The sequence below is a fragment of the Myotis nattereri genome (genome assembly GCF_964212035.1).
Source record: "Myotis nattereri genome assembly, chromosome: 3".
Taxonomy (NCBI): Eukaryota; Metazoa; Chordata; class Mammalia; order Chiroptera; family Vespertilionidae; genus Myotis; species Myotis nattereri.
The window spans coordinates 4,005,681-4,019,777 of NC_138077.1; the positions used below are offsets into that span (position 1 = coordinate 4,005,681).

The window sequence follows — 14,097 nt, forward strand, 5'->3', positions numbered from 1 at the left end:
GGAAAAACAGAGGAAATCTGAATAGAGAATGGACTATCCTATATAACAAAAGCCTAATATGCAAATTGTCCCCTCCATCCGGAGTTCAACCAGGAGTTCGACCAGGGGGCAGGGCCCAGCTGGCCAATTGGGGGAAGGGAGGCCCCAGCCGGCAGCCAGCAGCCGCTAGGGACCCCACCCGCGCACAAATTTCGTGCACCAGGCCTCTAGTAGTTAATAATAATGTACCAACATGGGTTTATTAGTTGCAACTATTACACTGTACTAATGTAAGATAGTAACAAAAAATGGGTTTATGGAAACAATATTGCAAATTCTTGGTAAATCTAAAACTATTCTAAAAAATAAAGTTTATTTTAAAAAAAATACATATATATATTTTTAAATATATTTTATTGATTTTTTTACAGAGAGGAAGGGAGAGGGATAGAGAGTTAGAAACATCGATGAGAGAGAAACATCGATCAGCTGCCTCCTGCACACTCCCTACTGGGGATGTGCCTGCAACCAAGGTACATGCCCTTGACCGGAATTGAACCTGGGACCCTTGAGTCTGCAGGCTGATGCTCTATCCACTGAGTCAAACTGGTTAGGGCTAAAAAAATATATTTTAATAACCCAGCTGGTGTGGCTTAGCGGTTGAGCTTTGACCTATGAACCAGGAGGTCACGGTTTGATTCCTGGTCAGGGCACATGCCTAGGTTGCTGCCTCGATCCCCAGTAGAGGGCATGCAGGAGGCAGCTGATCAATGGTTCTCTCTCATCATTGATGTTTCTATCTCTCCCTCTTTCTTCCTCTCTGAAATCAATAAAAATATATTTTAAAAAATATAGTTTAATAAAGATCCTTCAATTTTTAGGACCCACCTTTAGAACTTGTAAATAACCGCTTTGTTGTTATATTTATGGTCAGTGTGCTGGCCGGTGGGAAGATAATACTGGAATGGGAATCTTGATGTTCCGTAATGATATGTGCATAACAGATACAAAGGAAAGTGAGGAAGACCCACCTGCCAGAGGAAGCCCCTCCCCCCACCACACCCCCACCCAACTGCAACCCAAGTGATGCTGACCTCAACCAGATGAGGAAAAACAAGGGGCCAGAATGAGGAGAGAACTGGGGTGAGCTTTCTTTGGGAAGAGCCCTGGTCTTGCTATGTGTGAGGTTTCATCTCCTGGTCCCTCCATTTCCCAGGAGAAGGCCAGAGAGCTTATGGGTATGTGTCCCTGCAGTAGGGGACCCTGTGAGTGTGTGTCTGCCATCACCTAGGACATCCAGAGAAAGAAGAGGCTGGCCAACCGCTTTGGCGGCCAGAGGAGGCCCTTGCGTCAGCTGTGGGCCAGGGAGGGGGAAGGGAGCTGGCATTGGATCCTGGGGGATGCTGTCCCTAAGGGCTGCCTGGGACAGAGGGAGGAACGCTGGCTTTCTAGGCCTGAAGAAATTGCAACTTAATTCCCCCAATCAAGTTGCATTTGCCAGAATCAGGAGATCTGTAGACACGAAGACTTCAAGGTGGAACTCTCCAAAGAACCTCCCCCCCCCACCCCCACCCCCAAACACCCATGAGAAGATAAGGACGGCAAGAGCCAGCCCTGAGAGCAGGTCAGACCCGTCCCTTCCTCCCACCCCTCCCACTCAGGGTGGAGACTGAGCCCGTGAGGCCAATGGGCAGGGCACAGGGAGGTCAGCGGGAGCAGCAGCCTCCAACCCCACCCCCTTCCTGCCGGCAGCAGTGGTCACTCCTGATGAGCTGCCTTGGGAGGGGGCCTGGGGACTGATTCATAATTAGGATGGAACATGCCAGTTTCCGAACTGAGAATGACCTATGGAATGAAAAGGGCCCTAAAACTGTCTCCTACCTGAAGTGAGCAGAAAAGTTTTAGGCTGGTGTTACCGGTTGAAATGCATCCCCCTCCAAAGAGATATTTTGAAATTGTTACCCTCAGTACCTTACAATGTGAGCTTGTTTGGAATTGGGGTCATTGCACATGTAATTAGTTCAGATGAGGTCCCCCAGGAGAAGGGTAGGCCCTGATCCATATGACTGGTGTCTTCATAAGAAGAAGGCTGTGTGGCCCAGCTGGCGGGGCTCAGTGGTTGAGCACTGACCTATGAACCAGGAGGTCACAGTTCGATTCTGGTCAGGGCACATGCCTGGGTTGCGGGCTCGATCGCCAGTGGGGGGCGTGCAGGAGGCAGCCGATCAATGATTCTCTCTCATCATTGGTGTTTCTATCTCTCTCTCTCCGTTCCTCTCTGAAATCAATAAAAATATATTTTAAAAGAAGGAGGAGGAGGAGGAGGAGGAGGAGGAGGAGGAGAAGAAGGCCATGTGAAGACAGAAACACACAGGGAGAGCCCATGCGATGATGAAGGCAGAGCCTGGAGTGAGGTAGTAAACCACCAAAGCTGGGGAGAGGCAAGGAAGGGATCCCCCACAGGTTTGGGGGGGCGGGGGGCATGGCCCTGGCCACACTGGTTTTGCACTTCTAACCTCGGTGGAGCGGTAACAGGAAGCAGGGGCTGCCTAAACAGAAGGAGAGGAAGCGGTCTTCCCGCTGGTCTTTAGCACTGTTTATGTAAAAATATTCCACCCTCGGCGATGTTTTGACTGTTGGTATCCTCCTCCTAGGCCAGCCGGAAACCCTGGGAGTTAACATCTCCACTCTTTGTTCCTCAGCAATGACTGAAAGTCAGCATAAGAAAGAGAATTTTTAGTTAAAGGAGCAGAGCAAGAAATAGAGCCTGTATTTTATCTGCTTCCCACATCGCCCGCCCCCCCCCCCCCCCCCCCCGGCCGGAACGCACACACTTGAAGTTACGTGGTTTCCCCAGTTTGTAAAGCACGGACCTAATTAAAAGTTCCTCAGATTTCTATCCCCTTTGCCAGCTTACTTCCTCTCATCAAAAGCTTCCTTGGGCCCCCAAAAGCTTAAATTTAAAAAGTAATTACAACACAGTCCCAACGAGCTCAACAGTCCTAATGGCAGAAAGAACTCTGGAAACACACACACACACACACACACACACACACACACACACAACAATACTTTTGTTCTATGTTACCGATAAGTGTTGTTTTCATTACATTCGTTTCCAACAGAAACACACATAGCAGATGATTTTAGTGATGGCTCGAGGAGCTAGACTACACGTCCCTGCGCATAGAGCAGCGACATAAATGATGTGGAACGCTTCTGTGAGGAGCCTCGCCTCACCCCCCCTTTATTCACTTCTTCCATATGTATTGATATCCGTGTGAGCTCGCTGATATTTACACTCTGGGTTATAACCCCACGCTGCTTTATTTATTTATTTTTAATTGTTTTATTGCTTAAAGTATTACAAAGAGTATTACATATGTCTCCTTTTTTTCCCCGCCCTTGACAATCAAAGCCCACGCTGCTTTATTTCGTCGCTCAAATGACCCCAGTTTGGGCCAGTGTGGCCTTCCAGGTACAAAAACACAAAACTGACGGCAGGTGCTGTGTGGGGCTCTCTCCCCCTTTACATTTATTTTGAGGGGCTTCCAGTTTCCAAAACCCCCAGGGATATCAGTGCTGGCTGTCTAACCAGGTGCCTTTTCTGGACCCGTTTCTTCATCTGTAAAATGGAGATCACGCCTGCTACAGCGCTGTCCCAAATAAGCTTCTATTTTTATATATTTAAGGCCCGTCACCTATGTCGAGGTGCGGGGGGTTCCCATATAGGTGCTGATCCTAAGTGGGACATGCACAGGTGGTCTGGACCATCCGCTGGAGGCTTGCCCCAATACCTCTGGTCAGACACTTTCACAGAGACAGCACCTGCCTGGGCAGAAGGAAGGGGGATGGGGAGTTAGTGCTTAAGGGGTGTGGACTTGCAAAAGTTCTGGAAATGGATGGTGGCAATGCAGGTATACTTAATGCCACTGGGTTGTACTTGAAAATGGTCCCTTTTATGTTATGTATAGCTTACCACAATAAAAGTAAATATATTCTTACTGTTGAACATTTAGGAAACTTTTGTCTTTAAATCCTTCGTAATCCCAGCACTAGGCGGCCATTCGTTTTGACCTGTGTACACTCTATATACCATTTGGATCCTACTCATACAATTTTGTCCTTTTAACGTTACATCGTGTATATTTCCCCGTGCTATTCAAAACTCAGTAAACGTTTCTATTAGCTGCATGGCATTCCATCACTATTCACTTAATCATTGCCATATCTTTAGATGAATTTTTCAGCATTATAGATAACACCACAGTGAAACCTCTCTGTGATTAAACACATCTTGTTCCCATTTCAAAAGACACCTTTCGGGTTACAATCTTTCGAGTAGATAGTCAGGGAAGTAGAGTTACTGGGTCAAGAAGTGGCCACTTTGGCCCTAGCTGGTTTGTCTCAGTGGAAAGAGTGTCCTCCTGCGGACTGAAGGGTCCCGGGTTCCATTCCCGCCAAGGGCACATGCCGGGTTACAGGTTCTGATGTTTCTAGCTCCCTCTCCCTTCCTCTCTGAAATCAATAAAAACAAAAGACGTGACCATTTTTAAGGCACATGATAAAACCCCGAGGCCACTTTAAAGTGTTGGACGTGAGGTTCCCCTAACCCTGGGGACCAAGATGCTCGCGCAGGAATCAGAACCCCGAGGACCGCGGAGAGAGAACCCCAAAGGGGCGGGAAGAAGCGAGGGACCCTCCCCTCCCACACCTGGCGGGGGAGGACCCTCGGGGCGCACCCGCCCTCCCCAACCCCCGGGAGGCGGGAGGGTCCCGACGGAGACACCCCGGCCTCGCCCCCACGCGTCTTCCCGGGCTGCCCGGTCGCTTCCCGCGGCCCCTCCCTCAGCTTCCTGGTCCCCGCCTGGCGACCTCCCGGGGTTTCCTCTGTCCCGTCCCCACCCTCACCCCGCTTCCCGAGCCCCCTCCCTGCACCCCATCCCCACCCCCACCCCATCTCGCCGCGCGCTCCCCCCGGCGCTCTTCGGGTCCCCTCCCCCCTCCGGTGTCCCCTGCGCCCCCCCGCCCCCCCGCATCTCCCGCGCCCTCCCCGCCCCTCCGGGTTCCCGTGTCCGTCCCCTCCCCGCCCCCGGTTTAAACCTGGCGCCTCGCTGGAGCGGGGCAGGCGCGGCCGGGTCGCTGGCGCCACTGGAGGGCGCGGGCTCCGCGGGCACCATGAGACCCGAGGCGGCGGCGGGAGCCCGGGAGGCGCGGGGTCGCGCCTGTCCCTGCCCCGCGGACGGCCCCCGGAGGCCCCCTTCGCCGCGCGGGCCCGAGAGGTGAGGGCGGCGCGCGGTGCTGGGAGCGGGGTGCCCGGGCGCCGGGTCCCCGAGTTCCACCGCGACGCCCGGCGAGCCCGGTGGCCGGAGGCCGGGGCGCAGAGCGCGGGGTCCAGGAGGTCCCGCCAGGGGAGAGCCCGCACTCCCGCTCCCAGGTCTGAGACGCGCGCCGCTGGGAACGCTGATGTGTCCGGGCCCCTCGACGAGCCTTGCAGGGGGTCCCCGCACATCGACTGTCATAATCTCTGCGCCTGTATTCGGGGCCCCGTGCCTCAGCCCTTTTCAAGGGAGTGAAGCCGAAGGAAATCAACTTCGCGGGAAGGCGTGGCGGGGCTGGGTGGCCCGGCAGCGGGAGAGGAGGAGCCCCTGGACCCCTTGTGCACCCCCGTGGCCCCTTTGTGCACCGCCATAGTCCCTTTGTGTCCCGTAGAACTAACTCTGCAGAATCATCTCTGAGCATCCAGACCCTTCAGTGATGGAGGCGGTGCGGCTGGAAGGAAGAGCCACCAAGTCACCAGCTGTGGGCGGGAGTCTGAATGGAAGAGTGGAGCCAGGCCTGGGGAGAAAATCTTCCACTGCTGTGTCCCCTGATCATTGTATCAGATTTGGGGCTTCTCAGAGCCCAGTGATGGCAGGAACTGGGAACTGCAGGAGGAAACACACACACACACACACACACACACACACACACACGGCACTGGGTATCCACAAGGAACTTGGGGGGACATTCCGGGGTGTCCAGGACTCCTTTTCCAGGCACACAGCAGAAATGATGACTCCTAGGACATGCCTTTAAAAGACAGCAGAGGATGCTGGGGTTCACCTTGGTCCCTTCCGTTCCAGCCCCACACCATGGCGACCTTGGACCCTGACACCCCGGGATGCTGAGCGGACCGGAGCTGGCAGCCAGGTGAGGTGAACTGGGGTGTTGTGGGCATCCACCAGTTCAGCCAGGAATGGCACCATCGGCAGGAATGACAGGCCCCTCCACCTGTCCCTCCCTCGGCGTCTCACGCAGAGTGGTCTGGGGCAGGGCCCGGTGAGCGGTGCTGATAAAACCTGGGTCACAGGAGGCTGGCTCCTGCTTGCTTCTCCTTTCTTGAAAAGCAAAGCCGCTCCCGCGTAGCTACTTCATGGGCATTCCACGGTGCTTCTTTCATGTTGGTTTGCTTTTCCTCCTGCAAATGAATAACAGGTAGAGAGAGGGAGGAAAAGGCTGCCTTAGAGGAAAGCCGAGTGTGCCATTAGCGCTGGGCGGGTGCCACAGTGCAAACAAGGGTAGGGATCCGTCTGGGGTGCTCAGAAGGTGTGGTTAAAAGCCGGGCCCTTTCTGAAGCACTTTCCACCCTGTCTGGGAGCGCTGCTGGGGGAACTCAGGTTGTCTGAGCAAATACTCTCCCGATGAATGGCCACCGCTCTCCTTTTGTTTCCTGCAGTGGGAGCTAAATCGCTTTATGCTTATTGAAGTAATGGCTTGCTTTCATGGAATTTAGCTTTCCTTGTTATAGTTTAAAATAGAAATGGATGACTTTTAAAAAAAAATGCTGAAGTTAATTAGGCTAGGAAAGACATAACACATGTGGCCTATGGCTTAGTGTGCAGTTATTGGTGATATGATAAGAAACTCGGTGTGGGAAAGCAGGCGTGGACTATTTAATTAGTGTGAATAACGGGATTTTAACTCAGTTACTATTATTTAAAGAATGAAGCAAGTAAAAATCAAATTAACAGGAGATATGATTTCGTTGCCCAAATTATTATTAAATACATGTAATGTCTAAATAATGAAAACTAATTCCTTCTTTTGCATCCAAACTTGACATAAGACTTCAAGTGCTTGAGAGAGAGATAATGTAGAAGTTTACAACGATGCAGTTTTCTTTAAAGTGAAATGTATATGGAGCCTATCCGTTGCAAGAATAAAAATACTACAGCAAACTTCCTAACGTAAGGCAGGCAGGTGGATTTTTATCCCTATGTGATGAGAAGGCCATTGGTGAGAAAAATGAATATTGCAGAAAAAATGTTAAGCTGTAGCAACTCTCTGGCTGGGCGTCAGCATGGCACACTGGATTAAGCAGGTGTGCCCATGGATTTTGGGGGGGAGTGGAGGGTGGCTGTTCCGTGGGCTGTACCGCTCGCCGCCCCGCTTTCCTGGGGCCAGCTCTTTGCAGAGCTAAGTTGTCAGGGCGGAGCGGCAGGTGTAAGGCGCAGGGCTCCCGGGAGCCTCAGCCAGGTGAGCGCAGCGAGTGCGGAACGGGAGCGCTTATTACTCAGCAGCGCCCTCTCCCGACAAATGGGAGAATTCCTCGGCTCCAGAGCCCTGCTTGCAGTGCTGTAGAACAGCGGTTCTCAACCTGTGGGTCGCGACCCCTTTAGGGGTCGAACGATCCTTTCACGGGTCACCTAAGACCATCGGAAAACACACATATAATTGCATATCGTTTTTGTGATTAATCACTATGCTTTCATTATGTTCAATTTGTCACAATGAAAATACATCCCGCATATCAGATATTTACATGACGATTCATAACAGTAGCAAAATTACAGTTATGAAGTAGCAACGAAAATAATTTTATGGTTGGGGGTCACCACAACATGAGGAGCTGTATGAAAGGGTCGCGGCATCAGGAAGGTTGAATACCACTGCCTAGAAATTGGAGGCAAGGCTTCAAGAGAGCCCTGCCCTGAGTGGAGTCACCCTCACCCGTTTCAGGGAAGATAAAAGGCAGACCAAGCTGTTGTCGACCTCTGTTCCGTCTCCCTCCTGGCAACCTGCCGGCCCTGCAAAGGAGGGGATGTCCGGGAAGGAAGTGCCAGGCCTGTGCTGTCCTGGTCCCATCCTCCCGTCTCCCAGGCCGCCCTCCCCGCGGCGTTAGTGGAGCGGGAGGCATGTGTGTCTCTCCCCAGCAGGTTTAAAACGCCTGCACAGGGGGCCTGTGTGGGACGCACCTGTCCATCTCTGGATCCCTCGCAGTGCCCTGGGCATCACGGCAACAGCAAGAGGAAGACGGGCTTAGCAAGTACGGCGTCCGTGTTTAAACCGTCTCCAAAATCACTGCTGATGCTAGCAAGTGCAGGCCACTTAGATTTCGTTCTGTGTTTTGTTTTGTTTTAATTTCAGGATTCGACTTCAGAGGCTTCTTGACTGTGTGTGTGTTTGTGTGTGTCTGTCTTTGCAGCTTGAGCCAGGGGGTGGCCAGCAAACTCCCGGATCAAAGGGGGCCTTTGGGTTTCAGCATCCTGTCAGGTAACCACCTTCACAGTAAGAAATGCATGATGTCCTTGTCATGTCAGCATGGACACACGGTAGTGCCTCCTACTGCATGCGTTTTCCACCAAGTGGCAAATAGTTCTGTGCTCGCCAATGTTATTGAGTTACTGTCATCCCAGGGAACTTCAAGGGTATATTGTGGGATTTCTGGAGTCCATGCATTTCTTCATTCCGTCAGTGTTTCCGCTGCAAGTTGGATTGGCCTGTCTTTCCTTCATACCTTTCATTTAGTACCTCTTATGACATATTAAGTCTTGTGTTAAATTTAATTTAATATGAATGATATAAGCATATCTATTTATTTACCTAGCTCTTTGGGTACATTTCCATTTCTCCCCCAGGATATGTTAGTGTATTGTCTAGAACAGCGGTTCTCAACCTGTGGGTCTCGACCCCTTTGGGGGTCGAACGACCCTTTCACAGGGGTCACCTAAGACCATCGGAAAACACATATATAATTACATATTGTTTTTGTGATTAATCACTATGCTTTAATTATGTTCAGTTTGTAACAATGAAATTGGGGTCACCACAACATGACGAACTGTATTAAAGGGTCGCGGCGTTAGGAAGGTTGAGAACCACTGGTCTAGAGCAAAGTAGACCTGGAAAGTGTTCGTGGAGACTGAATGAGGGATGGGCGGATGCGCCCCAGCGGAACCTCTGCTTTCGAGGTCCCGGCGGGATCAAGACCCTCACTGTGTGTCCGTCTTACTTCCAGCCTGAAGCAGGTGGCTCACGCTCAGGGTTTTAGCAGTTGCTCTGTCTCCATCTCTCTCTGCCTCCCATTTCCTTCACCGGAATAAGCCTAGTCCGACCTCTCATTGGAGTATTTTTACCTGCTGAGCCCGGGAGACGGGAGGCTTGGGTCGCACCCCCGGATACTAATTGCTAGAGGCGGCCTTAGGGCCCCTCAGGCGGCCAGGGAGTGGCCGCTGGACAAGGGAAGCTTTCCCAGGCCCTTCTGTCAGTGACCTTCCATCCTCGTGGAATCGCAGACGCTGGGTGGCTCCCCGGGGTCTGACACGTCTGTTCTGGGGGCAGGCCTAGGTGTATCTTATAGGCTCTGCTGGCGATCCCGACGTGCTCTGGGGCGAGACCACCACCCTGTCATGCCCTGTGTGCATTCCCCAGCCCCACCTGCCCGGGCCTGCCCCCCACAGACGCTCTGCTACTGCGCCCCAGTTTTAGACTCGGTGAAAGCGCGGTGACTGGGGCGGCCTGCATCGCAAACTGAATAGACGTTGATTACAGAAAATGTCAGGCAGGCAGGAGAGTGGAGAGGACAGTGCAGCGCGTGCCCGGTGCCCGCACCCGCCTCCATCATCGCTCACATGCTTCGCATCTGGTCACGTTTGTCACTGGCTCTTTTTTTTTTTTTTAATATATTTTATTGTTTTTTTACAGAGAGGAAGGGAAAGGGATAGAGAGTTAGAAACATCGATCAGCTGCCTCCTGCACACCTCCTTCTGGGGATGTGCCCGCAACCAAGGTACAGGCCCTTGACCGGAATCGAACCTGGGACCTTTCAGTCCGCAGGCCAACGCTCTATCCACTGAGCCAAACCGGTTAAGGCTCTTTTTTTTAAAATTGTAATGTTAGAATAATAAAGCAAATCCCAGACATCCCACAAAATCAAGTTCCCTGTGAATACAGTAGCCTCCCCTTATCTGCAACTTACATGTTGCAAATTGCACGTCCTTCTGAGTGTCGCAAGTCCGAGCCTCCCCACGGCCCCGCCCAGACGTGAAGCATCCCTTTGTCCAGCGGCTCCACACTGTACACACTACGTCCCACTGGTCACTTCGTAGCCCCTCGGTTATCCCACCGACTGTCGGGGTGTCCCAGTGCTTGGGTTCAAGCACCCCTTATTTTACTTAATAGTAGCATAAAGCCAGTCACATAATTTGGCTTACTTTTATTACAGTATATTGGTATAATTATTCTATTTTATTATTAGTGATTGTTAATCTCTTACTGGGCCTAATTTTTTAAAATATATTTTTATTGATTTTAGAGAGGAAGGGAGAGGGAAAGAGATAGAAACATCAATGATGAGAGAGAATCATTGATCGGCTGCCTCTCGCACGCCCCCCACTGGGGACCGAGCCTGCAACCCGGGCCTACACCCTTGACCGAAATCGAACCCGTGACCCTTCAGTCCTCAGGCCAATGCTTTATCCACTGAACCAAACCAGTTAGGGCTTACTGTGCCTGATTTACAAGTTAAACTTTATCATATGTTTGTATGTATGTAGATAAAGGAAAAAGCCTAGTATGTACGGGGTTTAGTACTATCCATGGCTTCAGGCATCCACTGGGGGTCTTGGAAGGTGTCCATCAAGATAAAGGTAGGCTAGTGGACGCCAGCATAACACCTAAGTTTTAATGTGGCCAAACACTATACTATGCTTATGTCACTGTCATAGGTATGTATTCTGTTTTCTGTTGCAGAGTTTCTCAACTGTTGACACCTTGTGTAGACTGGACTGTTTGTTGTTGGAGGTTAGGGGCTGTCCTGGGCACTGGGGGTGGGGGTGCGGGGCAGCACCTTGAAAGACTTGAAATCTTCTTTGCAAATAAGCAGTGGCCAGTGGCTAATCCTCTCAGCTCCTCAGCCACAGGGGGGAATGCCAACAGATTCATGAAAGGTTTGAGGATAGAGATTATGGAGCGAGTAGGAGGTATTTTATTTTATTATTTTTTTATTGATTTTAGAGAGAGAGGAAGCGGGGAGAGAGAGACATTGAATTGTTGCTCCACTTATGTATGCATTACTTGGTTATTTATTGTATGTGCCCTGATTGGGGATCAAACCTGAAACCTTGGTGTATAGGGATGACACTCTAACCCAGTGGTCAGCAAACAGCGGCTCGCGAGTCACATGAGGCTCTTTGGCCCCTTGAGTGTGGCTCTTCCACAAAACACCACATGTGGGCGCTCCCATCCAGTGGGATTGAAACTTCGTGGCCCATGCACAGAAGTCGGTATTATGTGGAAGAGCCACACTCAAGGGGCCAAAGAGCTTCATGTGACTCGTGAGCCGCAGTTTGCCGACCACTGCTCTAACCAACTGAGCTACCCGGCCAGGGCAAGAGTAGAAGGTTTTGGGGTTTTTGTGTGTGTGTGTGTGCGTGTGTGTGTGTATGTGTGTTTTTCAGTGAGGAAGGGAGAGGGAGAGAGAGATAGACACATCAATAAAGAGCGAGAATCATAGATCAGCTGCCTCCTGCACACCCCACACTGGAGATCGAGCCCGAAACCCGGGCATATGTCCTTACCGGGAATCGAACCGTGATCTCCTGGTTCATAGGTCAACCACTGAGCACGCTGGCCAGGCCAGAGTAGGGGGTGTTTGAAATACTTTCTATGTATAATTGGAATCCTACATTTACAAAACCTGGGTTGGTTTAGAGATTCCAATTATATATATATAAGCTATCTTCTCTCCTTTCCTTTTTTTAAAAAAATACTTTTTTTTATTGATTTCAGAGAGGAAAGGAGAGGGAGATAGAAACATCAATGATGAAAGAGAATCATTGATTGGCTGCCTCCTGCATGTCCCCTACTGGGGATCAAGCCTGCAACCTGGGCATGTGCCCTTGACCAGAATCGAACCAGGGACCCTTCAGTCCCTGGAGGCCGAAGCTCTACCCACTGAGCCAGACCCGTTAGGGCATCTCCTTTCCTTTTAAAATACACAGATATATTTATACCAAAAGGTCCCCCAAATGGGATCTTGCTTGCTTGCTTTCTCCTTTTCCCTTCCGGTCCCCTTTCCCTTTCCCTTTCTCCCTCTCTCTTCCTACGGGGCAACTAGCCAGGCTGCCATTGTCTATTCTGGAAAAGTGAGGGACCCGCCCCTATAGCTTCTCTATGGAAACATCCAGAAGCTTAGCTGCTTCTCCTCTAGGCCAGGGTTTCAGAGTCAAGCTTCCTCCAGAGTCCCACCCGCCACAACACTCCCCACGGGAGGGCCTCCCGGAGCAGGACCAGGAGGGCTGCCTCACTCGGTCACAGGGAGCCTCTGAGTCCTGAACAAAAACAGTGTTTTCCTTTTCTTTTCCCTCTGCAGAAGCCACCCTTTTCCGAGTGGATTTGCTCACTCAGCTGCCAGCTCGTTTATGCACTAGTGTGTGTATGTGTGTGTATAGGGGGGGGGGTGCTAGCTCCTTCTAGGGACAGAGGTCCTCTAGGCGGGGTGCAGACGGTCTCAGGTTGACTAATGCTGTGTTTGTTTCTGAAACATTAGACTTTATTTGCCCATTTCAAAGCGCCGAGAGTATCTGCAGAGCTCTGGGGAGAAAGTGCTGGCCAGTTTCCCGGTGCAAGCCACCATCCACTTCTACAACGACGACTCCGACTCCGAGGACGGGGAGCAGGAGGAGGCCCAGGGGCCGGGGGCAGAGAGCCCGGGAGACACGGAGCGTGGCCCAGGAGGAAGGGGCAGAGCCCGGCCGGCACACCCCGCACCGCGATCCGCAGGGCACGGGGGGCTCCCCCACGGTGATGCTCCGGGGGGTGCCGAGTGCTCCTCGTCCAAATAACGGGGGTCTCCCTCCCCCCACACCTGCCTCGTGTGCCCCTTGGGGACAGCTGTGCCTGCACACTGCAGGGCCGGGGGCCAGCTGTCCACCATGGCCAGAGCACAGCTTCCCCTTCTCCTGAGGCGGCTCTTCTTCAGGACACTCACCGAGAACGGCCTCTGGGACCGAGGGAAGGTTTGTGCGCACAGGGCTCTCGGCAGGTAGGGCCGACTTCCAGACCACATCCAGCGGCCACTGCTGGTCCAAGGAGACCCTCGCATGCAGGCCAGGAGCCCATCCCTGCCTCTCACTTCACCGGAGAAGCATCGTGCAGTGTTTGTGCTTTTGTACAAAAGATATTGTCCACAGGTTCATGTGGTCGCTTCGTGGCATTCTCAAAAAATTATTTATGGAGAACAAGTAAAACAATCATTCCTGTAAGAATAACAGAAATAAAAAGATGGCTTTTTAGGAGACAGTTGTGGATAAACGTTTTCATGGTTGTTCTTTAAGGGCTCTGGGTCTGACTAGAGATAGAGAAGAGCGTTAGCCCTGAGTTGGGGGCTGCTTTGGGCTTGTAACTTGAATAGAATGACATAGCTGTCAATCAAAGTATTGAATGTAAAATTATTTTCATTTTTTTATAGTTGAATGACCAAATGAATACGTTCCTCAAGGTATTTTACTGAACTATGTTACATGTGGTTGTCTTCCTCTATACCAGCGGTTCTCAACCTGTGGGTCGCGACCCCTTTGGCGAAAATTATTTTATGGCTGGGTCACAACATGAAGAGCTGTTTAAAGGGCCAGAAGGTTGAGAACCACTGGGTTAGGGCAACACGGAGCTTCTTGTGTCCAAATTCTTTCACGTGGTATAATGTCTCCAAGGCTCATCCATGTTGTATCATGTAACCCTCACTACTTCGTTCCTTTCTGCGGCTGAATCATATCCCACTGTATGGGGAGACCACATGTTATGAAAACAGCACACAGCTCAAAACCAACATGCCAGTCCCCCTAGGATATCCTCTCC

The 14,097-nt window shown here is 51.4% G+C and overlaps 1 protein-coding gene across 1 annotated transcript; it reads left to right on the forward strand.

The window, feature by feature from the left end:
• Positions 1-5,151: 5,151 nt before the first annotated feature.
• Positions 5,152-13,541, forward strand: RIPPLY3 (ripply transcriptional repressor 3). Its single transcript, XM_081087706.1, has 4 exons — positions 5,152-5,261; positions 6,105-6,171; positions 8,447-8,514; positions 12,791-13,541. The coding sequence occupies exons 1-4, from the start codon at positions 5,158-5,160 to the stop codon at positions 13,083-13,085; spliced, it is 534 nt and encodes a 177-aa protein (XP_080943832.1). The 5' UTR covers positions 5,152-5,157; the 3' UTR covers positions 13,086-13,541.
• Positions 13,542-14,097: the final 556 nt, after the last annotated feature.